General features: G+C 43.6%; 1 protein-coding gene across 1 annotated transcript; it reads left to right on the top strand.

The window, feature by feature from the left end:
• The first annotated feature begins 1087 nt into the window (after positions 1–1087).
• actr2a (actin related protein 2a) lies at positions 1088–26332 on the top strand. The gene is made up of 9 exons (XM_060899068.1): positions 1088–1229; positions 8082–8192; positions 13984–14199; positions 14379–14451; positions 17413–17549; positions 17688–17837; positions 18164–18309; positions 18436–18568; positions 23619–26332. The coding sequence occupies exons 1-9, from the start codon at positions 1092–1094 to the stop codon at positions 23787–23789; spliced, it is 1275 nt and encodes a 424-aa protein (XP_060755051.1). The 5' UTR covers positions 1088–1091; the 3' UTR covers positions 23790–26332.
• The last annotated feature ends 368 nt before the right edge of the window (positions 26333–26700 follow it).

The raw sequence follows: 26700 nt of genomic DNA, 5'->3' as shown, positions 1-26700 counted from the left end.
AAAAGTCATATGGCTGTAGTTGTAACTGCATTTACAAGGGGATTTTAATTTTTTATTTCTTATTGAAGTTTTAACTGCAGTTAAGAGAGGACCTTTATTTTGAAAAGTAATTGTTCTAGCTGTAACTGCAGGGTTTTTTAAAGATTAGATTAGATTAGATTAGATTAGATTAGATTAGATAAGGATTTTTTTTTTTATAATTGTCGTTTGAGATGCAGTAAATGGAGGACTTTTTTATTTTTGAAAAGTCATAGCTGTAATTAAAACTGCAGTAAAAAGAGGATTTTAATGTTTCTTATTGTAGTTTGAGCTGCATCAAAGGGCGGAGTTATAACTTATCAAAATAAGTGAATGTAGGTATAACTGCAGTAAAAAGGGGATTTTAATTTTTTTATTGTAGTCTTAGCTGCAGTGAAGACTTTTCAAAATAAGCCATATGGCTGTAGCTGTAACTGCAGTAAAATGGGATTTTTTTTTTTTGTAGCTATAGGTGTAGTGAAAGAGGACCTTTATTTTGAAAAGTGATATGGCTGTAGTAAAGAGAGTTTTATTTTGAAAAGTCATTGTTCTAGCTGTAACTGCAGGTTTTTTAAAAAGGATTTTTAAAGTTGTCATTTGAGCTGCATTAAAGGGAGGAGTTATAACTTTTCAAAATAAGTGAATGCAGGTATAACTGCAGTAAAAAGGGGATTTAAATTTTTTTTTATTGTAGTCTTAGCTGCAGCGAAGACTTTTCAAAATAAGCTATATGGCTGTAGCTGTAGCTGTAACTGCAGTAAAATGGGATTTTTTTTGTTGTTATAGGTGTAGTAAAAGAGGACCTTTTATTTTGAAAAGTCATATGGCTGTAGTTGTAACTGCATTGGGATTTTAATTTTTCTTATTGAAGTTTTAACTGCAGTAAAGAGAGGAGTTTTATTTTGAAAAGTCATTGTTCTAGCTGTAACTGCAGGTTTTTTTAAAAGGATTTTTAAAGTTGTCGTTTGAGTTGCATTAAAGGCAGGAGTTATAACTTTTCAAAATAAGTGAATTTTAATTTCCTCATCTGAAGCGGTGACTTTAATTTTGAAAACGTTCCCGGCTGTAATTGAATGCGGAAGTGGGTCTGGGCGGCGCTTCCGCCTGTGCTGAGGAAAGTTGGGCTGCCAGATCAGGGCGGATTCTCGGATTGTGATCAGAAGATGGACAGTCAGGGGAGGAAAGTGGTGGTGTGTGATAACGGCACCGGGGTGAGTGCATGCGCTCTCTTTCACCTGCGTGTTGAGTGCAGGCTGTGATTAGTGGCGGCGCCATTTTAGATGGAAACGGGAAGTCGGGCTCCTCACCTACCAACCGTGTTGGGTGGAGGAGGTTTGTTCATCCGCACTCGTATTCCGGCAAGTCCCGCCTCTCGCTCAGGGATTGGTTAGAGCTATTCACTTTCCGTCTTCTGAGTGGTTGTAGTCGTTTGAACAGCCAATCACATGTTGTGAAGCGGAATACGGGTGTGTAAAGAAGTGTCGGAGTGGGTTACGGCTAGTCAATGGAATGTGATTGTCAGCAGTTGTTGTTCCGGTCGGTGAAAAAAAAAAAACCCATTTTAGCTTAAAAACCCACGGTGTGTTTGGAGAACAAACCACGCGATATGTTTTGGATGTGCTTTACATCATGTTAAAGATGAAGTAGGCGGTTTGTTAAGCTAGCATGTTAGCTCATTGATTCTTAGCTTCATAATGAAGAAATAAATTCACAAATCCATATTAATGAGGGGAAATGGACAGAGAGGACCTAAAGACCTCACAGGAGAGTGTGTGTGTGAGAGAGAGAGAGAGAGTGCTCAGGCCTTGCAGATGCTCCTGATCCGGAAGAGCAGTTTAGAGAAACACACCCACTGGCTTTACTGTCTTTATGAGGACCTGGTATTGACCTCATCCCCTTCTGTACCTCACACTAACTCTCTAAACCTCACATCAGTCACCAAAAGGACACGTTTGGACCTTTTTAGTTACTTTTTTTCCTTTCTAAATAGCTTTTTTCTTTCCTCATTAGGACCTGCAAAATGTCCCCACAAGATTAAAACTTCAAGTCAAGTCAACTTTTTATTGTCAAATATGCTACACATTTCTAGGTGCAGCCAGGGGCCGGAAGGAATCCTGTTTGGGAACCACAGGATTTCATCTCTGCTTTTTGCGGATGATGTTGTCCTGTTGGCTTCTTCAAACCAGGACCTTCAGCATGCACTGGGGCAGTTTGCAGTCGAGTGTGAAGCGGCTGGGATGAGAATCAGCACCTCCAAGTCCGAGGCCATGGTTCTCGACCGGAAAAGGGTGGCTTGCCCTCTCCAGGTTGGTGGAGAAGTCCTGCCTCAAGTGGAGGAGTTTAAGTATCTCGGGATCTTGTTCACGAGTGAGGGAAGGATGGAGCGTGAGATCGACAGGCAGATCGGTGTGGCCTCCGCAGTGATGCGGTCGCTTTACCGGTCCGTCGTGGTGAAGAAGGAGCTGAGCCAAAAGGCGAAGCTCTCAATTTACCGGTCGATCTACGTTCCGACTCTCACCTATGGTCATGAGCTTTGGGTAATGACAGAAAGGACAAGATCGCGGGTACAAGCGGCCGAAATGAGTTTCCTTCGCAGGGTGGCTGGGCGCTCCCTTAGAGATAGGGTGAGAAGCACAGTCACTCGGGAGGAGCTCGGAGTAGAGCCGCTGCTCCTCCACATCGAGAGGAATCAGCTGAGGTGGCTCAGGCATCTTTTTCGGATGCCTCCTGGACGCCTCCCTGGGGAGGTGTTCCAGGCATGTCCCCCCGGGGAAGACCCAGGACACGCTGGAGGGACTATGTCTCTCAGCTGGCCTGGGAACGCCTCAGTGTTCTTCCCGAGGAGCTGGCCGAGGTGTCTGGGGAAAGGGAAGTTTGGGCTTCCATGCTTAGACTGCTGCCTCCGCGACCCGGCCCCGGATAAAGCGGAAGAAGACGAGACGAGATGCTATACATGCTCGACATACAGCACAGATGAAATTTCAGTCCTCTCTGACCCACGGTGCAAACAGGCAGTGCAATAAATAAAAATAGAATAATTGAAAAAAAAAACAGTACAAACACTCTAGATAGGAACTAGACATAGACTAAACACTCAAACAATATAAACAGTAGATAAAAACAAGACATAGACTAAACACAGACGATATAAACACTAGATAAGAACTACACACAGACTAAACACTCAAACAGACAATATAAACACTCTAGGTATGAACTAGATGTAGACTAAACACTCATATATACATATAACCTGGCTAACGCGACTTCAAAGCTCTCCGAGCATTTGGTCTGGCCAAGCTATTAAGCCAAACCGTTTCCCAGAGCCCGTGGTTGACCCGCCTCCCTGAAATGCCTCAGTTTGCTATTGGTCGAAGCCAGAAAAGGCTGTGATGAAGCTTAGGACCAAGACATCACATCACTCTTTCCTCTGACGTATGTGACGCGACGGGGCTAACTGGTAGATTAAACTCTTACCGAAGCCGGTCGGGAGCAAGGCGAAAACGTCCTTCCTTTCAATAAATACCTCCAGGGCTGCTCTTTGCTCCGTTTTCAATGAGAACTTCCCGTTGAATGCTTTCAATACAGCATCTACCGCTGTGTCAAAGGCTTGCCGCTGCTCCATGTTCGTAATGTTTCTAGTGAATGAAGCGCTTCCGGCATAGATTCTGTAAACAATCTATGGCTTCCGGTCGCAGTTCTACTACGCCACTGCCTTGAACACGCCTCTACCCAGGGCCGTTGGAGATGCTCAAAGTTGATTGGTTCCCGATTTTTCAGGAGCTTGGAAATGCTGTAGATAGCCTGCCTGGCCAGACTAAGCTCGGAACAGGCCCTCGTGTTGCGTCACGCTTAGGATGGGCGGGCCCAGGCTAATATACATATACTACCCTTTTTCAGCTCACTTCAGCCCGACATGGCTCGCGTTTCGACTACCTCAGAGCAGCACGACTCGGCTCGCTTCAGCCCTACTCAGCACCCAAAACTCGCACCGTTTTAGAGTGGGGCTGAAGCAAGCCAAACCGAGCCGAGTGGGGCTAGGGGCGTGAGCAGACACTCCCCTGTGCACTGATTGGTGAGGAGGAGTGTCCTCACATGCCCACACACGCCCCGCGAGCACGCTGGGATCTATAAACCCGGAAGAAGAAGAATTACGAGAATTTCTGGAGCCTTATGCGCCTCGCCTCATCTATACGCTCTTGCCAGTATCTGTTGGCGTTGTCGGTGACAAGCCACAGCACCAAGACCAGCAACACTAACGACTCCATGTCCTCCATGTTTATTGTTTACTATCCGGGTCGTGAGACTACCGCTTAAAAGGTCACTGATGTCACTGTTTGCACCGCCTAACGACATCACGTGACGTCCACCCACTTTCGCTAACTCCACCCAATGTGTCCACCCACTTCCAGCCAGCGCGGTTGTAGTCGAAATGCAACTCCAACAGCCCCACTCAGCTCGGCTCAGCGTTGGTAGTGGAAAAGCGGCAATACATATATACACACACAGGGGCGGACTTACCATTAGGCAAACCAAGGCGGTTGCCTGGGGCCCCTAACAGTTAGCGCCGTCATGGTAAACACCAAACAATATATATGTAATCTTAATTTGTCTCTGATATTAAGTAGTCAACGATATGAATGGAAAAACACACCAAAATAGCATCAGAATATCGAATTCATGTGTATATAGTATTTGTCCCAGCACACACACACACCCTGGTTGTTTTACATTGGACTAGTCCATGATCTGACGACGTAGACAGGTGCGCGACGGAAATTCAAACCAAAGCAGAGGGAACTGTAAACAAGATGAAGCGCAGTTATGAGAGTGGTTGCGCTAAACGAAAAAAAAGGGCACAAAGCAAAAAGAATGCAGCTGCACTGCCAAGTAGGGATGACCATTATTCTGTATGTGTGTTTCAAGACTGACTTTTGAGGGCCCCATGTCTGTATTTCACCTAGGGCCCCAAAATGGCTAGAACCGCCCCTGCGCGCGCACACAAATTGGTTCAAATAACCAAACAGTCAAGGACACTTGAGGTATAGCAGGTAAACATAAAATAAGCAGTATAAACAAACTAGCAGCTGTTAAGATGAGGTAGTGCGGAATAGTGCAAATGAGCGAGGTAAAGCGAGATGTGCGGTCCCTGAGTTCAGTGCGGTAAAAAACTTGTCAGATTTCCTGTCCTTGTAGGGACATTTGGTCCACACACACTTCTCACCTCTGGCATCATTTCTCACATCTTAAAAACAGATTTTGTCAGTCATGATAAACTGTTATGATAAATCATGATACAGTGGCATGCAAAAGTTTGGGCGCCCTTGCTGAAAATGTCCGTTACTGTGAATAGTTAAGTGAGCAGAAGATGAACCGATCACCAAAAGGTAAAGACGAGACATTTCTTTTCAGCAAGATTTTTTTTGTTTTGTTCAGTTGAAAAGGAACACCATGCGAAAGTTTGGGCACTTTGCGTTCTCGGGTAACTTTTGACCAAGGTTCCAGACCTTAATTAGCTTGTGGCTTGTTCAAATTCTTCGTTAGGAAAGGTCGCAGATTTCAAAGCCGTATAAATTCTTTGACTCTTCAAACTTGTCCCTAAAATCAACAGCCATGGGCTCCTTTAAGCAACTTGTCGCATTCTGAATAATAAAATAATCGTTGCTGACAAAGCAGGAGAAGGCTACAAGAACGTAGCAAAGTGTTTTCAGGTAGCTGTTTCCTCAGATCGTAATGTTATTAAGAAATGGCAGTTAACAGAAACAGTGGAGATCAAGGTGAGGTCTGGAAGATGAAGAAAACTTTCTGAAAGAACTGCTCGTTGGATTGCTAGAAAGGCAAATAAAAACCCCTGTTTGACTGCAAAAGACCTTCAGAAAGATTTAGCAGACCCTGGAGTGGTGGTGCACTGTTCTACTATGCAGCGACACCTGAACAAATATGACCTTCATGGGAGAGTCATCAGAAGAAAACCTTTCCTGCATCCGAGCCACAAAATTCAGCGTCTGAAGTTTGCAAATGAACGTCTAAATAAGTCTGATGCATTTTGGAAACAAGTCCTGTGGACTGATGAAATCAAAATAGAACTTTTTGGCCACAATGTGCAAAGGTATGTTTGGAGAAAAAAGGGGGCCAAATTCCAGGAAAAGAACACCTCTCCAACTCTGAAGCATGGGTGTGGATCCATCATGCTTTGGGGTTGTGTTGCAGCCAGTGGCACAGGGCACATTTCATTGGTCGAGGGAAGCATGGATTCAAATAAATACCAGTAAACTCTGGAAGCAAACATCACACCATCTGTAAAAAAGTTGAAGTTAAAAAGAGGATGGGTCCTACAATAAGACGATGATCCAAAACACACCTCAAAATCTACAATGGAATACCTCAAGAGGCCCAAGCTGAAGGTTTTGCCCGGGCCCTCACAGTCCCCTGACCTAAACATCATTGAAAATCTGTGGATAGATCTCAAAAGAGCAGCGCATGCAAGACAGCCCAAGAAACTTGTAGAACTGGAAGGCTTTTGCAAGGACGAATGTGTGAAAATCCCCCAGGTAAGAACTGAAAGATTATTAACTGGCTAGAAAAAGTGTTTACAAGCTGTGAGACTTGCCAAAGGGGTGTTGCTAGGTACTAACCATGCAGGGTGCCCAAACTTTTGCTTCAGGCCCTTTTCCTTTTTTGTCATTTTGAAAATGTAAAAATGAAAATAAAAAATTGTTTTTGCTTAAAATATAAAGGGAATGAGTCGTCTTTAACTTTATGCCTTTTGGAGATAATTTCATCTTCAACTTGCTTAACTGTTCACAGTAACAGCAATTTTGACCAGGGGTGCCCAAACTTTTGCATACCACTGTAAATAACCAAAGTGCCTCTTCGCTGAGCCCTTCCTTCACGCTCTGGTGTACTGGATGAGCTCTTACAGGAAAATAACACCACGTCCTGAAGTGCTTTATTCGTCTTGTACCACAGATTTCGGGTTACAACTGATTTTTAATGAGCGACACTTTTGTTCTTTTTAATCCAAATCCAATATTAGAAGTTAGTTCCTGTTCTCAGTTCTGTTACAACAGGCCTCTTCTTTCTCTCTTCGTTGAAGACTAATAATCTTTACGGTAACACCAGCACCTCTCCTAACCTTTAAATTGATGAAACTCTTTATAGATGCTTTAATGTCCCAATCTGGCAACCCAGGGTGCTCTGATTAGTGTGTGTGTTCTCTATTTTCTGACAAACCCAGCGTACACACAGGAAGTCAGCTCGCACTTTTTTAACACTAAGCATGACTCAAATCTAAACTGTGTGCAGACGTGCAGCAGAACTCTGTCTGAAAAAGGATGTTAAAAAAAAAAATCCACCCTCAGGCTTTGAGTAGTTTATATCCTGCATTCTGTTTCACACTAGGCTTCAGTTTTGGAAAGTTTGTGTAGTTAGACTTTTTACTAATAAGAACACGGGTTCCTGTTCTAATTCTTAACCTTTGAAAATCATTGACTGGATGTGGCTTCAGTCTGGGCAGGAGAAGCTCCAGGCTGTGTGAGTGAAGCCCAGCAGTGGTCAGATGAATCCTGGATGGCAGGGCAGGGTGGGAGGAGGATTATGTGTGGGTCAGGGGAAGGCTGGATGGGAGAAGCTTTCGGCTGGCCAGGTGAAGCTCGAGGCTGGATGGAAGAAGCCCAGGGTCAGGCAGGAGAGGATTTACTGCACCAGCAGGAGCTTCACATCATGCACTGCAATAAAAGATCGTCCAGATTCACCAAGTTAGTCAGTTTGGTGGATGGTTAGTAGAAGAGGACACACATGCACACTGTGGCATGTTCAGACAGGCTTTTGATTTTGTTCCTCTTACTCACACACTGCCGATGGGCAGGAGATCAGGGAGCTGAGCTCAGCCAGAGGGGAAGATATGGGTGTGTGTGTGTGTGTGTGTGTGAGTGTGAGTGTGAGAGAGAGACTTGACTGAGAGCTCCATAAATAAATGTTTAAAATGTCTGTAACATGATGTGTGTAACATTTATTATATCGAGTGAACAGTAATGACCCTTTCTCTCTTCCCCCCCGCCCAGTTTGTGAAGTGTGGCTATGCAGGCTCTAATTTCCCTGAGCACATCTTCCCTGCGCTGGTGGGGCGACCCATCATCCGCTCCACAGCCAAAGTGGGCAACATTGAGATCAAGGTAACCACAAACGCTCTCACCAATACACCTGTGTACTCGTATGTTTGCATGCACTTGTTTATCCATGTTAGTACATTGTTGCCTACTTGCGTACTCGCACACTAGCGTACTTGCACACTACACAACTCATTTGCACACTTGCATACTCCACAACTCCGCACTTGCATACTCGCACATTTGCATACTACACAACTCCTCATTTGTATACTCGCACACTTCATACTTGCATACTACACAACTCCGCACTTGCATACTCGCACATTTGCATACTACACAACTCCTCATTTGTATACTCGCACACTTCATACCTGCACACTTACATACTACACAACTCCACATTTGCATACTATACAACTCCACATTTGCATACTAGCACACTTCATACTTGCATACTACACAACTCCACATTTGCATACTCGCACACTTCATACTTGCATACTACACAACTCCACATTTGCATACTCGCACACTTCATACCTGCATATTCGGACACTTGCATACTACACAACTCCACACTTGCGTACTCGCACATTTGCATACCTGCATACTACACAACTCCACATTTGCATACTCGCACACTTCATACTTGCATACTACACAACTCTACATTTCCATACTCGCACACTTCATACCTGCATACTCGCACACTTGCATACTACACAACTCCACACTTGCATACTCGCACATCTGCATACTACACAACTCCGCACTTGCATACTCGCATATCTGCATACTACACAACTCCACATTTGCATACTCGCACACTTCATACCTGCATACTCGGACACTTGCATACTACACAACTCCGCACTTGCGTACTCGCACATTTGCATACCTGCATACTACACAACTCCGCACTTGCGTACTCGCACATTTGCATACCTGCATACTACACAACTCCACATTTGCATACTCGCACACTTCATACTTGCATACTACACAACTCTACATTTCCATACTCGCACACTTCATACCTGCATACTTGCACACTTGCATACTACACAACTCCACACTTGCATACTCGCACATCTGCATACTACACAACTCCACACTTGCATACTCGCACATCTGCATACTACACAACTCCGCACTTGCATACTCGCACATCTGCATACTACACAACTCCACATTTGCATACTCACACACTTTATACTTGCATACTACACAACTCCACATTTGTATACTCGCACACTTCATACCTGCATACTTGCACACTTGCATACTACACAACTCCGCACTTGCATACTCGCACATTTGCATACCTGCATACTACACAACTCCTCATTTGCATACTTGCATACTTCATACCTGCACACTTGCATACTACACAACTCCGCACTTGCATACTCGCACATCTGCATACTACACAACTCCACATTTGCATACTCTCGCACTTCATACCTGCACACTTGCATACTACACAACTCCGCACTTGCTTACTTGCACACTGCCTATATACTACACAACTCCACATTTCCATACTCGCACATTTTGTCCCTGCATACTCGCATACTAAACTCCATTTGCATACTCGCACACTTCATACCTGCATACTCGCACATTCGATTACTCCCACACTTGCATAGTAGCACACTTCATATCAGCACGCATGCATACTTACACACTAGAATACCTACACAAATGCACACTTGCACATTTGCATCCCTGTATAATTGTGCACTTGTATACTCGCACAGTTGCAGACACACTTTCTCTCGCACACAGTCGTGCTCTTTAACTGTTCAACATCTGCAGCATGTGAGCTGCAATGGCGCTCAGGCTGCCTTTGTGATCTCAGCGAGTGTAAGATATTATTATTATTATTATTATTATTATTATTATGAATAATAATAATGCATGTTTCTGTGCGTTTCCATACTGAAATAACTGGATAACAGCAAGTGTGTAATGTATGAATGTTATCACTGAATGGGTGGCGCACACTGGTTAGGAACGTCTCTCTGAAGCTGAAACTTGGGGAAACAGGAAACTGAAATTCTTTCTCTCTTGCTCTTATTTCTGTTGCTCTTCCTGTTTGTGGTTTTGTGTTCTTTCGATTACCCATTCATGTGTTCAAGGGTAATGGATTGTGTCTGTGTGTAGCTATTCAATAACAAGGGTACAGTCTCTCGGATTTATTTCAGTGTGTGTGTGTGTGTGTGTGTGTGCTGGCTGCCTTTCAGTTCTCTACCCCTGGTGAAGTCACTAATGATTGCATCAGTGTTCCTCAGACCACTGTGCTGCAGATGTGAGCGCTAAATAAAGAACTTTACTTGCTCTCTCACTATCTCCACTTTAACAGGACGCATTTCCTTTAAAATTAATACTGCTAAATTGTTCTCAATATGGACAGAGACAAGGTATAATACGTTATTTCAGTCTTGTCTTTGGCTGTGTATGTTTGGCTTGCATGGAAGGAGATCATGATGTACACAGAAATGCAAACATGGCGCATGTATAGATGAATTTTATAAATGTATCCCTGATGAGCAAGCCTGAGGAGACAGTGGTGAGGAACAAGCCCCTAAGATGACATGACGAAGAAACCTTAAAGGAACAGTCCACCGTACTTCCATAATGAAATATGCTCTTATCTGAATTGAGACGAGCTGCTCCGTACCTGTCCGAGCTTTGCGCGACCTCCCAGTCAGTCAGACGCGCTGTTACTCCTGTTAGCAATGTAGCTAGGCTCAGCATGGCCAATGGTATTTTTTGGGGCTGTAGTTAGATGCGACCAAACTCTTCCGTGTTTTTCCTGTTTACATAGGTTTACATGACCAGTGATATGAAACAAGTTCAGTTACACAAACTGAAACGTGGCGATTTTCTATGCTATGGAAAGTCCGCACTATAATGACAGGCGTACTAACACCTTCTGCGCGCTTCGGCAGCGCATTGATACGGAGCTCAGATATCAATGCGCTGCCGAAGCGCGCAGAAGGTGTTAGTATGCCTGTCATTATAGTGCGGACTTTCCATAGCATAGAAAATCGCCACGTTTCAGTTTGTGTAACTGAACTTGTTTCATATCACTGGTCATATAAACCTATGTAAACAGGAAAAACACGGAAGAGTTTGGTCGCATCTAACTACAACCCCAAAAAATACCATTGGCCATGCTGAGCCTAGCTACATTGCTAACAGGAGTGACAGCGCATCTGACTGCGTCTGACTGACTGGGAGGTCGCGCAAAGCTCGGAGAGGTACGGAGCAGCTCGTCTCAATTCAGATAAGAGCATATTTCATTATGGAAGTACGGTGGACTGTTCCTTTAAGAGGAACCAGACTCAAAAGGGAACCCGTCCGTGATTTTATAAATAACCCACTTCTATAACTGTGTCCTGTGTAGTCAAAAAAAGTGGAATTGTGTAACCAGGAAATTCATTATAGTTTTGACATGAAGTCTATTGTGTTGAAGTCCTCAACTTATCACTGATGGAGACTTGAGTGCGTAACTTTTCATGACAGCTGCGGTGCTAAAGTTATGCCAATTGTAGTCCTAAACCATTATGGCAAAACTCCATTACGTGTCCAGAGCCATCTTCTAAGTGTATCTTTGGACAAAGGTTTCCATAGTCGTTGGCTGTCCATCACTAGCGATGATGACTGCTTCATTAGGACGTGCAGAAATCTCCTTTCCTAATGAAGTGCCTTGCACAGTGAGGTAAGACAAATGATGTCGTGCCCGCATTGTGTTGTCTCTCTGGACCGCCAGACCTGATGCCAAGTGGTGCACAAAAGTGCCACAGACCTGACAGGTATGGAAGTTGCCCTGCAGTGACAACTGGCTTGCCGAATGATGCCATCCGTTGGCCATTTGAGTGGCTCTTCTGCATGCCATCTGGTGGTGTGCCATTGACCCTGTTGGGTTCATCTGCCACATTGCACCATGGGGTGATGACTTGATGTCTCCAGCCAGAAGTAGGGCATTAGGATGGATCAGGCAGGTCTGGAGAGCAGGAGAGGTCAGAATCACTGGTATCTCAGGAGTAGCATGTGTAGCTTGACAAAGAGAGAGAGAGAGAGAGAGAGAGAGAAACATGTTGTTTGGTATGCGCCTTGTCATAGTAATGGTTAAAAACGGTGTACATTGTGTGCTGAGTGCAAGCATGGACTTCGGCAAGACTGACTATGACGACGTAACTAAAAGGGAGAGCCAGAAGGTAACATGGACATGAGGGAGCTCTGGGACATAAAGCAGCCAGCCACTACACAGTCAACAAACTTGAGTGAACATGTGCATCCATACAAACCAGTTTACCAAAGCAGTTTATGTCTGAGGACCCTCCAGATCTCCTCCACCAAGGCTTGATGAAACAGAACTTCTGATGCCCCTTTTCCACCAAAGCAGTTCCAGGGCTGGTTCGGGGCCAGTGCTTAGTTTGGAACCAGGTTTTCTGTTTCCACTGACAAAGAACTGGCTCTGGGGCCAGAAAAACCGGTTCCAGGCTAGCACCAACTCTCTGCTGGGCCAGAGGAAAGAACCGCTTACGTCAGCGGGGGGGCAGAGTTGTTAAGACCAACAACAATAACAAGACCGCGAAAGATCGCCATTTTTAAGCAACGAGAAGCAGCACCTGTACAAACGCGAAGTCATTTATTATTGTTGTTGCTGTTGCTGCTTCTTCCGTGTTGTTTTTGCTTCGATATTCACGCCAAGGTTTATGCAAACGTAGCGACGTAACTGATGTATACAGTGACGTAATGACGTGGCTTCCCTTAGCACCGCGAGCTATGGAAAAGCAAACTGGTTCTCAGCTGACTCGCAAGTTGAACGAGTTGTGAACCAGCACCAGCACTGGCCCTGAACCAGCCCTGGAACTGATTTGGTGGAAAAGGGGTATGAGTCCTGAACACTACTTGGAAGGCTGTTCCATAGCTGTGGGGCTTTGTAAGAAAAGGCTCTGCCCCCTGATGTAGCCTTCACTATATGAGGTACCAACAAATAGCCTGCACCTTTTGATCCAAGTCAGTGTGATGGGCCATAAAGGACCAGAAGTTCGCGGAGGTGCTGCGGCGCAAGACCATTCAGTGCTTTATAGCTCACTAGTAGTATTTTATAATTGTGAGCCAATGCAGTGTGGATTAGATAGGGGTGATGTGGTGATATCCTCTGGTTCTAGTAAGGACTATGCACGTATTTATGCACTTATTGGAACATCCAGTCAGTCAGGCTGGCAATAATCTAACCTAGAGGTAACAAAAGCATGAACTGGTTCTTCTGCATCGTATATGCAGAAGAATATTTTTGTAATATTTCTGAGATGAAAGAAGGCTGTCCGAGTAATATTATCTACGTGCGCTTCAAATGAAAGACTGGAGTCAGTGATCACACCAAGGTCTTTTACTGCTGCGCATGATGAAACCAAAAGATCATCCAGAGTTCTAGCTGTATGTGGTCGTAGTAAAAGTACTTGTGTCTTCTGAAAAGGAAGTTCATCAAAATCCAGTGTCTAATGTCCGTCACGCGTTCTTCAGTTTTATTAAGCTAGTTTGATACTTGTATACTCTACAAACTTTGCACACCTGCCTAGTAACACACTTGTTTACAAAAATTGACATCGCGTGATAGAATAATTCATAAAGCTCGTAAACAAAACTGTGCGCGTTATGATGAGCAGAAATCGTCTAATAGCAGCCGTATTTCCTGTAAGACACAGTTTCATCATATAGCAAGTTCTACAACAGTATGTGAGGGCCTTTTGAGTGTTCCAAGCTAAAACACCACAAGCCTTATGTGGCTCCCTGTTGAAAGAAAAATGTTTGACCGTGTGACCTGTGACCCCGACAGGACCTGATGGTGGGGGACGAGGCAAGCGAGCTGCGCTCCATGCTGGAGGTCAACTACCCAATGGAGAACGGCATCGTGCGCAACTGGGATGACATGAAGCACTTGTGGGACTACACCTTCGGCCCCGAGAAGCTCAACATCGACTCGCGCAACTGCAAGATCCTTCTCACTGAGCCCCCAATGAACCCCACCAAGAACCGAGAGAAGATCATCGAGGTATGTGATCTCTCACCACTATCTTTTATCCATTGCTCACGTCACTCTCGATTCTGCAACTTTTACACAATTTCTAACTAGCGTGACCAGCATCTCCATCTAGACACGGAGACTTTTATCTGGAACTGCTTTTTTGTGGCTGTGCTCAGTGGAGATTTGTCCTTCCTCGCTCTCTGTAGGTGATGTTCGAGACGTACCAGTTTACTGGTGTTTACATCGCCATCCAAGCTGTGCTCACGCTCTACGCTCAAGGTATCCAAACAGCACTCGGAGCGTTGGAATGATGTTGACGGTTAAGGGTTGAGAGTATTAAGCTGAGGGTTTGTGTTTAGGGTGCAGGGTTGAACATCAAAGCCTGAATGTTGGGCTATAGGCTAGGGGGTCAACAGACTTCAAGTTTATTTGGAACTATTAGCTCCATTTAACGGTTGGGGTTTAGGGTTAGATATAAAGGTTGGGATTTAGAGTTAAATCTGAAGGTTGAGGTTGCGGGTTGGGGTTTAGTGTTAGAGCTGAAGGTTGTGGATTAGGGTTGAGCATTAAAGTGCATATCACGGGTAAATTCAGGAGCAAGATCAATGTAATTCTCCTATTTTATTATTAAACTTTGGTCAAATATCTGTAACGTTCTGCATTCTCTGCAATTTTTTTACCTTGCACAATACCAGAAAAATTCAGTTGAAATCGAGCCATTTGAGGCGAATTGGTCCGCCTCTGAAAAAACTTGGCGTTTGGATTTCCCGGGAAACATTGATTTTCGTGACGTCATCTGCGGGACGCCTCCCTCTGAATCCTACATCAGCGCTGGTTTGTTTATGAGAAAACGACCTGGTGGTTTTCTGCAAATTTCTTCAACGTTATCGCGTAATTATTACAATGGTTAACAGATGTATCGTAGGAGGGTGTAGCAACACCAATCTTGATGGGATTAGTACTCATCGCTTTCCAAAAGACCGGACAATGAGAGAGAAATGGGAGCGCTTGGTCTACACAGGCTGTGCACTGAAACCGTGCAAAGCTCGCGCAGCCTGCTGGCGCTTCCGCAGGTGACGTCACGAATCTGGCTCCAGACTCCCTTGGGATTTTTCCAGACGCGTTTTTGTTATTTTATTTTTTTCTGCTGTAGACAGATGGCCTTGTGCAAAAGTACCCTTCTGGATGAGTGTGTAAAGGGACATACTTTCATATATAAAAAAAAACCCACGAAATTGGTCCAGAATATGCACTTTAAGGTCGGTGTTTAGAGTTAGATCTGAAGGTTGTGGTTTAGGCTTGGATATAAAGGTTTGAGTTGAGGGTTGGGATTAAACGTTAGACCTGAAGGTTGTGCTTTAGGGTTGGATATAAAGGTTGGAGTTTAGGGTTAGATTTGAAGGTTGAGGTTTAGGGTTGGGGATTAGCGTTAGATCTGGAGGTTGTAGGGTTGAGCATTAAGGTTGGGGTTTAGAGTTCTATCTGAAGGTTAAGGGTTGGGTTTGAGGGTGGAAGGTTTATGATTGAGGCTTTAATGTTGAAGGTGGATGGTTCTAGTTGATTGTTGAGGTATGGGTCTAAAGCTTGAGGTAGAAATTTATCAGATTGAGGATAAAAAACAAGGGTTACGAGTTGACTGTTGGAGTTGAGAGTTTAGGGGTGGTGGTTAATTAAAGTCTGGGGTTTATGATCAGGCCTCGAAATTAACTTTTTTCCCTATTGTCCCAGAACTGTCCCAAAAATAAATTCCAACTGTCCCAAAGTGAGGATGGACTGTCCCAACCTGGTTTTCAGGAAAATAATATAAATAAAATAAAATAACCTTGGTCGTTACAGCCAGGAACAGTTTATTGAAATCAGATTGAATGTCAGACAAGAATAAGGCCTTACTGTAGGTACTAAATTTATGAAAAATTTATACACCAATGGAATTTTCCTTACTTTAAAGTTTAACGAAAAAACTAATTTGGCGCCAATAATATTGAAGTGGAAGAAAAAATACCGAGGACTTGGACTTCTTCGCTGGCCGCTTGCCCGAAAGGCTGTTGTCCATGATCGTTCCCGAGTCCCCTTCATCACTTCCATTGGCGGCGCGCCCCCCCCCCCCCCCCCCCCCCCATCTGTAGGCCGGCAATCGGGCTGAACTTCAGATGTCACTGAAGTTGTCGGAGCAGTGACTGGCTGTTGAACTTGGAGCAGTGACTGGGGCTGTTTCGGGCGCTTTACCTCCGTGCGAGGTCTTGGACTTCTTCACTGGCCACTCGCCCGAATGACCTTCGTCAGTAATCGCCCCCAAGCCCCCCTCCCTCCTTACATCGGCACCCCCCTCATCTGTACGATCTGGAGGCCGACAATCGGGCTGAACAGCGTTGTCAGGTGTCACTGAAGTTGTCGGAGCAGTGACTGTGGCCGTCCTTGTCGCTCCCGTCAACGCTGGGGCGTCCCGCGAGGAAAAATACGTGAGAATTGTCCTCTGCGCCATGACCCAACATCACAACATACTGATATTTCTGTTTTCGGCAATTCCACTCGTCATTTCGCAGGAAACTTGGCGAAGTTTACCGAAACTCACGAGGTAGCTCGAACTACACCGTACATTCCCGAGCTTTGCCGGTTTACCATATTTGGCATTGTCAGCTGATCTCCCGAACATCACCGAGCTCATGATTCTTTACGAAGATCGTCCGGAAAGCGTCATTCAGGATGATTCATGCTACCGAACGTATTCCGGAAATATCCGAACATTAAACAGTTGCAGTTTGCAATATTTGGTGGATGCCTTGATTGGCTGGAAGCTGTGATTGGTTGAACGTTGTTTACATGGATAGAATGTCGGCGAACTGGCAGGAAAGTGATTCGCACACGCGCTGTAATAGTGCTGAATACAGATCAAAGGCGATGGGCGGGGTCACGAATCCGTGCGTCTCTGGCTCCCATGCGCGCTGTAATTGCAGAGAACAGATCAAATTCGGGGGCTTTTTGGGAGCCGAAAGCTGGGTCGCGCGCCTGACAAACGTATTGATGATTTTTCTACTGTCCCAAAAATGTCCCAAAGTGATTTTTTTTTTTTTTTTTTTTAGTTGTCCCGGCCTAAATTTTAGTGGCCATCGGGACACTGTTAATTTCGAGGCCTGATGATTGAGGGTTTGTGAAATAAGATTTAATATTTAGGGTTTGGATTAAAAGTAAAGATGAGAGATTAACCGAGGTTAACAGCTCATGCTGATCCCGTGTGTGTAGGCCTGCTCACTGGGGTGGTTGTAGACTCTGGTGATGGTGTGACTCACATCTGTCCCGTGTATGAGGGCTTCTCTCTCCCCCACCTCACACGACGACTGGACATCGCCGGCCGAGACATCACGCGCTACCTCATCAAGGTACACACACGTGCACGTTTCCTTTCCGTCGTATTGCATATCTACCCATGCTACCGCAGCAAAGTACACTTGCTTACATACACATCAAAACACTCACTCATTCCTTCTGATCTCCTCAATAACGTGTGTGCTGTGTAGCTGCTGTTGCTACGAGGTTACGCCTTCAACCACTCGGCTGACTTTGAGACGGTGAGGATGATGAAGGAGAAGCTGTGCTACGTGGGCTACAACATCGAGCAGGAACAGAAACTTGCGCTGGAGACCACTGTGCTGGTCGAGTCCTACACTGTGAGCTCTCACACATACACGCAGTCTCACGATAGTGTGAACTTCTATTTTGCCTCCACTAGAGGGCAGCAGAGGGAAGTTGTAACTTTCCACTTGTTTTCCTCTTTTGGGGGGGGAAGTTTTCCAGATGCTCTTGTGTACAAGACGTACATCTTGAACGATGTCTCCTTAGAGGCATGTTTAGTGTTCAACCTGTGCATTATGGGTATTCTGCAGCTGCTAGGTTACGTGCTACTTTATGCAGTGCACTGTGGGACAGAAAGAGAGTGTAATTTATTAACTCTCTCTCTCTCTCTCTCTCTCTCTCTCTCTCTCTCTCTCTCTAGCTGCCGGATGGGAGGGTAATAAAGGTCGGAGGTGAGCGTTTCGAAGCCCCCGAGGCACTCTTCCAGCCACACCTGATTAACGTGGAGGGGGTAGGCGTGGCCGAGCTGCTCTTCAACACCATCCAAGCAGCTGACATTGACACCAGGTCAGTTACCATGACAGCAGTTTGTCACTCTGGGCTTGAACGCAAGCTGTTCGTGGATGTTCATCTTCCTATAAAATTTTGCTGTAGTTTCCTGACGACGCTAATTTGACTCTCTCTTTTTCTCAGGGCTGAGTTCTATAAGCACATTGTGTTGTCCGGTGGTTCGACGATGTATCCTGGTCTCCCGTCCCGTCTGGAGCGTGAACTCAAGCAGCTTTACCTGGAGAGGGTGCTCAAAGGAGATGTGGACAAGCTTTCTGTTAGTACACACACTAGGGCTGTAACGATACACCCAACTCACGATTCGATTCGTATCGCGATTTTTGACCCACGATTCGATACGCCCACGATTTTTTTTTTTAATGTTTTTTTTTAAAGTAGTAAATTTGACTTATTAACATTTACTTACTTACATTAACTGTTTAATAACAAATAATTCAGACCACTGCAGAGAATGAGTAATATGTATGCAAAAATGAACAAATGTATAAACAAAGATTGTTTTATTTCTCAAAATAATACTGTTGAGCCGGAAGCTCTGTTTTTTTCGGTTCTGAAAGTCATTTTTCCAAATCGTGATTTTTTTTTTTTTTGGGGGGGTGGCTCTCTCACTGTCTCACACTCATAGGGCCAATGATTTTCTGTGATCGCGGAAAACGGATGGAAATTACGGAATTTTTATGGTGAAACATTGCTCACATGTCAAAATGTAACTGGCGCAGAAGGCTTCCGCCCAAGCAGACATGCCTTCAGTGTTGCCAGATATTGCTAACGTTTTCCACCCCAAAATATGTTCAAAACCAGCCAAAAAGCACCTAAACCCGCCCAATCTGGCAACACTGCATGCCTTTCCGGTCAAGTGATTGTGATTGGCTTGTGGCACACCTAGCCAGCCAATGAGCTGCTTGTTTACAGATTCGCTCCCCGCGTCGCAACCAGAATGGCGACTGCTTAAAAGAAATGAATGCTCTGCCAGTGGCGAGTGTGGACGTTGCGTGACTCGCAGAAGATTGTCGCAGGTCGGCGAAAAACGACTTACTAATAGATATAAAAAAAAATAAAAGTAATTTAAGTAAGTTTAAAATGTAATTTAAATAAAAAGTAAAGTATTCATAAATTGAAGTTTGGAAGCGCCTCTGTTTTTGGGCTGAGGAGAAGTTTGAAAGGGTGTACCGCGATTCTGCCGCCTTGTATCGCGATACGGATCGTGGCTCTGCGTATCGCGATTTCGATACGCATATCGTTACAGCCCTAACACACACACACACACACACACTTTCACATTTCGCAAGCTATTAGTCACTTGTGACACATCTGTGGATCTTCATTTATCGTAACAATCATTCTATAGGTTGTTTTCAGTCACATGACTTTGCTTGCGAGTTTACTTCCAGTGAATGAAGTGATGGTCAGACAAAACGATTTGGCTGCCGTTATGTAAATCACTAGTGAAACCGTCTCCGACTATTTTTGTAGTTTAAAGGCCAATGCATGGTCAAGATACCTTCAGAAAGTTGCTCTTTGCGATGGGATGGAGCCGTACATGCGAGTAAAGAAGAATTTTTTTTTTCCCCTACGAGTTGGAAAATCATCCATCCGTTGAGTTCCCAGACATCTCCAACTACCTGGTGCTGCAGATATCGTTCTACACGGACACAGGTGAAAACCTGGAAGAGCATAGAAGAGGGCAACTTTTTATATGTGGCTGGGTTAAAGATCTGGGGATCAGGGCACTACAAGATAAATCCTGTATGGTTTTTGCCCGGGTAAGGAGGAATTTCTGGGCTTTTTGTACACGTCTTTGTGATGGTTGCTAGGACACTACAAGTTTTAGTATCGGGTGTAAACAAGCCACAGACGCTGGATTCTCAATCCTCCCTGCTCTTCTCTTCCAGGTAAATAAATCCTTCATAAAGGTGCACAGAAACCCCTTTAAAGACCCGGGTGTTGGTGAAACAGGACGGAGAAGTTATCACTGCTCGCTGTACAGTGGTGCTTGAAAGTTTGTGAACCCTTTAGAATTGTCTATATTTCTGCATAAATGTGACCTAAAACAACATCAGATTTTCACGCAAGTCCTAAAAGTAGATAAAGAGAACCCAGTTAAACCAATGAGACAAAAATATTATACTTGGTCATTTATTTATTGAGGAAAATGACCCAATAGTACACGTGAGTGGCAAAAGTATGTGAACCTCTAGGATTAGCAGTTAATTTGAAGGTGAAATTAGAGTCAGGTGTTTTCAATCAAAGGGATGACAATCAGGTGTGAGTGGGCACCCTGTTTTATTTAAAGAACAGGGATCTATCAAAGTCTGATCTTCACAACACATTTGTGGAAGTGTATCATGGCACGAACAAAGGAGATTTCTGAGGACCTCAGAAAAAGCGTTGTTGATGCTCATCAGGCTGGAAAAGGTTACAAAACCATCTCTAAAGAGTTTGGACTCCACCAATCCACAGTCAGACAGATTGTGTACAAATGGAGGAAATTCAAGACCATTGTTACCCTCCCCAGGAGTGGTCGACCAACAAAGATCACTCCAAGAGCAAGGTGTGTAATTGTCGGTGAGGTCACAAAGGACCCCAGGGTAACTTCTAAGCAACTGAAGGCCTCTCTCACATTGGCTAATGTTCATGAGTCCATCATCAGGAGAACAGTCAGCAATAATGGTGTGCATGGCAGGGTTGCAAGGAGAAAGCCACTGCTCTCCAAAAAGAACATTGCTGCTTGTCTGCAGTTTGCTAAATATCATGTGGACAAGCCAGAAGGCTATTGGAAAAATGTTTTGTGGACGGATGAGACCAAAATAGAACTTTTTGGTTTAAATGAAAAGCATTATGTTTGGAGAAAGGAAAACACTGCATTCCAGCATAAGAACCTTATCCCATCTGTGAAACATGGTGGTGGTAGTATCATGGTTTGGGCCCGTTTTGCTGCATCTGGGCCAGGACGGCTTGCCATCATTGATGGAACAATGAATTCTGAATTATACCAGCTAATTCTAAAGGAAAATGTCAGGACATCTGTCCATGAACTGAATCTCAAGAGAAGGTGGGTCATGCAGCAAGACAACGACCCTAAGCACACAAGTCGTTCTACCAAAGAATGGTTAAAGAAGAATAAAGTGAATGTTTTGGAATGGCCAAGTCAAAGTCCTGACTTTAATCCAGTGGAAACGTTGTGGAAGGACCTGAAGCAAGCAGTTCATGTGAGGAAACCCACCAACATCCCAGAGTTGAAGCTGTTCTGTACGGAGGAACGGCCTAAAATTCCTCCAAGCCGGTGTGCAGAACTGATCAACAGTTACCGGAAACGTTTAGTTGCAGTTATTGCTGCACAAGGGGGTCACACCAGATACTGAAAGCAAAGGTTCACATACTTTTTGCCACTCACAGATATGTAATATTGGATCATTTTCCTCAATAAATAAATGACCAAGCATAATATTTCTGTCTCATTTGTTTAACTGGGTTCTCTTTATCTCCTTTTAGGACTTGTGTGAAAATCTGATGTTTTAGGTCATATTTATGCAGAAATATAGAAAATTCTAAAGGGTTCACAAACTTTCAAACACCACTGTAACTGCATGGCTGCTGAAGCAGTTTCGTGTGTTACCTCGTGAGCTCTGCTTTTGGGTTTACGTGGATCTTCTCGATTATCTTCTCTCTCTAGTGCAGTGTAGGAGCCCAATCTACATCATCGTGATTGATAAATTGAAAACAAGCGTGTTAATTTTTGAATATGGCGGCCACGATCGAACAGTCAACAAAAACACATCTGAGGACTGAAGTGTCTCCTGAACTTCCTTCAAAAGCATCATGAAATAACGAAATAACGGAAAATGGCGAGAAAAGGTGATTTGCGAATCCAAACGAAATAAATCTGAGGAATTTACAAATCTTTCACAAGGTGATCACTGCAAACTCGAGTGTTCTTTGACTCTGCTCCCTTCCATCGCAGCGAAAGGTTCAAGAGCCACCCTTTATCACTTCATGGAGAACTCAGAAGAAACTTTTATCAGTTTCATGGTTTGATCAATTCGAACAGCGCAAAACAATGCAAGTGTAGAGCATTTTAACGACTAGCAAGGTGTCCCAGTGGTAGTATCGCTTTGTGAACAGTGAGCTTAGCTGATCACCACTTCATGTCTTGCATATCTAATGAGGCGGATGTGACTTCGGATGGAACCGACCTACAGTATAATTAAGATTTGTTGGAAAAGCGCCATGTTGTGCCTCCACCACCAGGTGTCGCCAGAATCCACACAGCAGCTCATAAACGTATTTAAATCATAAACCTGGTTTAGGGCAGGGTGCATCTATAGGAACAAAAGGTTTATGGTCTTCAAAACAAGTCATGGGTGACTTTAAAGTCTCTAAAAATCAAAACTGATGTTTGGGAGCCTTTGTGCTTGTACAAAAATACAGCCGTATAACTTGGTATAAGAAAAAAAAATTGAAACCTGGGCTAGTTTTGGAGAGATTCTGCACGCCTCCATCAGCAAGTGTAAGCAGGATCAGTTTAAGTAGCGTAATAAGGGGATTTTCTGTCACCATAGGTGCTACCGATGCTCAATCTCATCTCAAAAACGTACACCATAAACATCAGATTGGACAGATGTGGGTGAAGAACCGGTGTTTCAGAACCTGTTTTTCATATTTAGCTCATTCGCTAAGCTGCTGTGAGGTTTGGTGGATGTGTCATGATTTTTGAACACCATTGGCTGTCACTCTGACTTCCTGTTTAGTCAACATGCGAATAGTTATACACTCACTGGCCACTTTATTACAAATCAAGAGCTTCAGTTAATGTTCAGACATCAGAGTGGGGAAAAATTGTGATCTCACAGTGAAGTGTGACTTTCTTTCACTGTGGTGAAAGAAAATGGGTGTTGGTTTGAGCCCGATGGAGTGGTTTGAGTATTTCAGAAACTGCTGATCATCATCTGGGGTTTTCACACACAACATTCTCTAGAGTTTATGCTCTATGAATGGTGCGAAAAACAAAAAACATTGAGTTGACCAAGTGAGCGACAGTGCCGTGGGTGGAAATGAACACCTTGTTGATTAGTGGTTGGAGGAAAATGGCCAGATTGGTTTCTAGGAAGGATATAGTAACTCGTATCACTCTTTACAACCGTGGTGAGCAGAAAAGCATCTCGGCAGAAAAGCAACAGCAGAAGAACGCGTTGGGTTCCAAGAACGGGCATCTTAGAATCAACAAGAAGTTCCTGTTAAAGTGGCCGGTGAGTGTACTGTATGTAGTAACACGTCTTTTTTTTTTTTTTCTCTCTCTCTCTCTGCAGAAGTTTAAGATCCGTATCGAGGACCCCCCTCGCCGTAAACACATGGTGTTTCTGGGCGGAGCCGTGCTCGCTGACATCATGAAAGATAAAGATAATTTCTGGCTGACCAGAGAGGAGTATCAGGAGAAGGGCATGCGTGTGCTGGAGAAACTCGGCGTGACCGTCAGATAAACCCCACACACACACTTGAAATAATTCACACACATTCATACAGGGTGGCATTTTGGCAGTGTATAAATGGGGAAAATAAGCAGTTCTACCTGATTGTTGTAATAATAATAATAATGATGAGAATAATAATAATAATACTTGAATTTTACAGTTGCAGCATAAAAATATCATTGTCTTATTGATGCAACGTTCTGACCACGATGTGGACTTTTAAAGCTCTGATAAGTGGGGAAAAAAACGGTTAAGTAAAATCTTTCATGTTAAAGTACTTGTTTATTCTGCCAAAATTAATCCTCGGATGGAGCTTCTCTCATGCTCGCTCGCGCTCTCTCTCTCATGCTGCCTCTCTCGCTCTTTCTCCTTCTCTCTCACTCATGTCTGTCGTGTCATTTTTGAAGAACGTACAGCTCAGTGGTTTAAAAGAGGTTACAAAACATGTAAAATAAACTTGGATGGATAAATAAATCAATAAATGAATCACCAGGAGATCCAGACAGCAAGAACAATGAACTGTAACGTTGTTTAAAGGTGCAGTCTGTAATTTTTTTTTAAAAAGTTCCTGGACTTGCAATAATCATGAGATTTTAGAGATAACTTGGAAAAACTTTGAGTCGTGGGTTTTTGTTTTGTTTTAGTTTTTTAAACTTATTTTTCTGGCCCTGAAATGATCTCTCCGGCAGTTCTGCCACTTTTCTCTGAAGCGCAACTCACAAGGCAAATGCATTTTGAACGGGTTTTTTTTTTTTCTCTTTCTAAAAATTACAAACTGCCCCTTTTAAAGTTTAAAGCCAACAGGATCAAATATTTAAAGGCACCCGGCTGAGATGGGCTGCTTTTTTTTTTAAATGTAAAATGTGTTCCTGTCCTGTCTTTCATGTTTTTAATTGTTTTTGTTTGCTTGTCAGAAGTGCACACACTGTTCAAGACGCTCTGCTCCACTAGAGGGCGCAAAAGTGAACAAACTCAGTCAGCGTTATTAGCCATGTAGTTTAGAGTGTAATGTGGTGTGCGGAGGGAATTAGGACCGTGTTCCATCCATTAGGACCAAATTACTATCATTCCCACTTAGTGTTAGAACTGGACTGGAACGGGACGTTTCAGAAATTAGCTTGGAGAAAAGGAAAAACGAAAAAAGATCCTGGATCAGTGTGGTACTTGGAACGTAGCCTTTGACGTAAATGTTACACGTGTCCACAATAATGTGAATGAAACCGTTTCCAGATCAGACCGGCATTTGAGTGAAATGTCAGCAGCGACGCTGCCCTCAGAACATTCCCTCGGAAGTTTAAATCTGCTAACGAGGAGGAATGGATGCTAGCGTTACTAACAAAGCTAACCTTCATTCATCGCCTGGAGAATCAGCATCGCGTTTTAATCAAACTGTCCCTTTCACAGCCACTTCATCGTGTCAGTTTCTCAGCTCAAATCTGTCCGCTAATTAGCATCACATGTTTTAACGGAGGTTGGAATTTTTAATTTAATTTTTTTTTTTTGGTATCCGCTTCTTATTTTGATATGGTTCATTTTCTCGACAGTTGGTTGGGTTAGCGCAGCTTGCGTACACAAGCAGGTTTTGTGCAGTCTAGATGAAAAAAAGCTTAAAAAAAAAAAAATGCTAATAATAAGCCTGGCTATGTTGCTACATGTTATTTGCAGTTATTAGCAATACTTCTCCTCACATTTAAACGGCTAGTAGATAGCTACTGTTGGCAGCTAGCTAGCTAGCTAGCATAGATCGACATATTAAGGAAGCTGTTGAATTTAAAGGTGCCTTTATGGTAAAAGAAACCTATTCAGAAATGTAAACAAAATTCATGATGATTTAACACTGGGGTTACTTCATGTAAAGACCGACAGAAAGGAGTTATATTTCTAAAAATCATGAAGGATTTTTTTTTTTTTTTTTAGATTAGCAATTAGCATTTTACTTCAGGCTTGAAAGCCTGGTCGCTATTTTGAGCTGCACATGTTGCTATGGTAACAGTATTACATAGTATATCTACTGAAAACAAAACAATCAGTCTTGGTTCGTTCACCGAGGTGATAATTGCACGCTAACTGGTATTGTCGCGTAGCACACAATACCAACAATATGTGCTAGCATACAAAAACAAATGATAACCCCGTCAGTCTTGATATTGCATTATATTACTGTAGAAAGTGATGTACACAATTGTGTACGCGGTGACCCGAAGGAGTTAAATCTGAAATCACATTTTGAATCGACGTTTGCTGACTAGCGATCTCGATTAGCATTGTTTCTGCGTGCTGGCCCTTTAAATGTGAGGACGGTTGTTGCTAATATGATTGCTGTGAGTGGTGATGAAAGCTAAAGGCTTTCTCACGCATGGAATACGTAAATAAATATATCACAGGGTTTCTTATTTTCCCTTTTTTCTCTCGTTATCCCCAAGCAGTAATGCAGTGCCAAGTCGTACCTTTTTTTTTGGGTTTTGTTTGTTTTCTGTATTTTGTTTATATTTTTTTATTTGTAGCATACTGCCAAACAACTGATTTAAATAAAGTAAATTCATTTATAATTACACAGTGAAGTCTTTTCTTTATACTGACTTATTGAAAGCAGGTGTGTGTGAGAGAGAGAGAGAGAGAGAGAATTGCTTTGATATGAAGTGTGTAACCATGACAGCGCACTAAGAATGACCACCGGTCTTGGTATCCATGGCAACCTGTACACAGCTGAGTAACTCTTTCTGCACATCTTTCACAGACTCGGCCAAGATGGGTCTGTTTCGGTGACCTGGTGTGTGTGTGTGTGTGTCAGTCACACTGGGCTGTGCTCACATTTGTTTCAGATTTACTGCATGTAAACACATCGTGGGAGTCAGACTCGGTGGGGCCGTTTAAATCAACACAAGACTACAACACGTTACATACAATACATATTACACAC

This window comes from Neoarius graeffei, chromosome 18 (assembly GCF_027579695.1).
Source record: "Neoarius graeffei isolate fNeoGra1 chromosome 18, fNeoGra1.pri, whole genome shotgun sequence".
NCBI classification, from domain to species: domain Eukaryota; kingdom Metazoa; phylum Chordata; class Actinopteri; order Siluriformes; family Ariidae; genus Neoarius; species Neoarius graeffei.
Note: the sequence above shows the minus strand (reverse complement) of the source record. Positions and strands in the feature narration are given on the sequence as shown.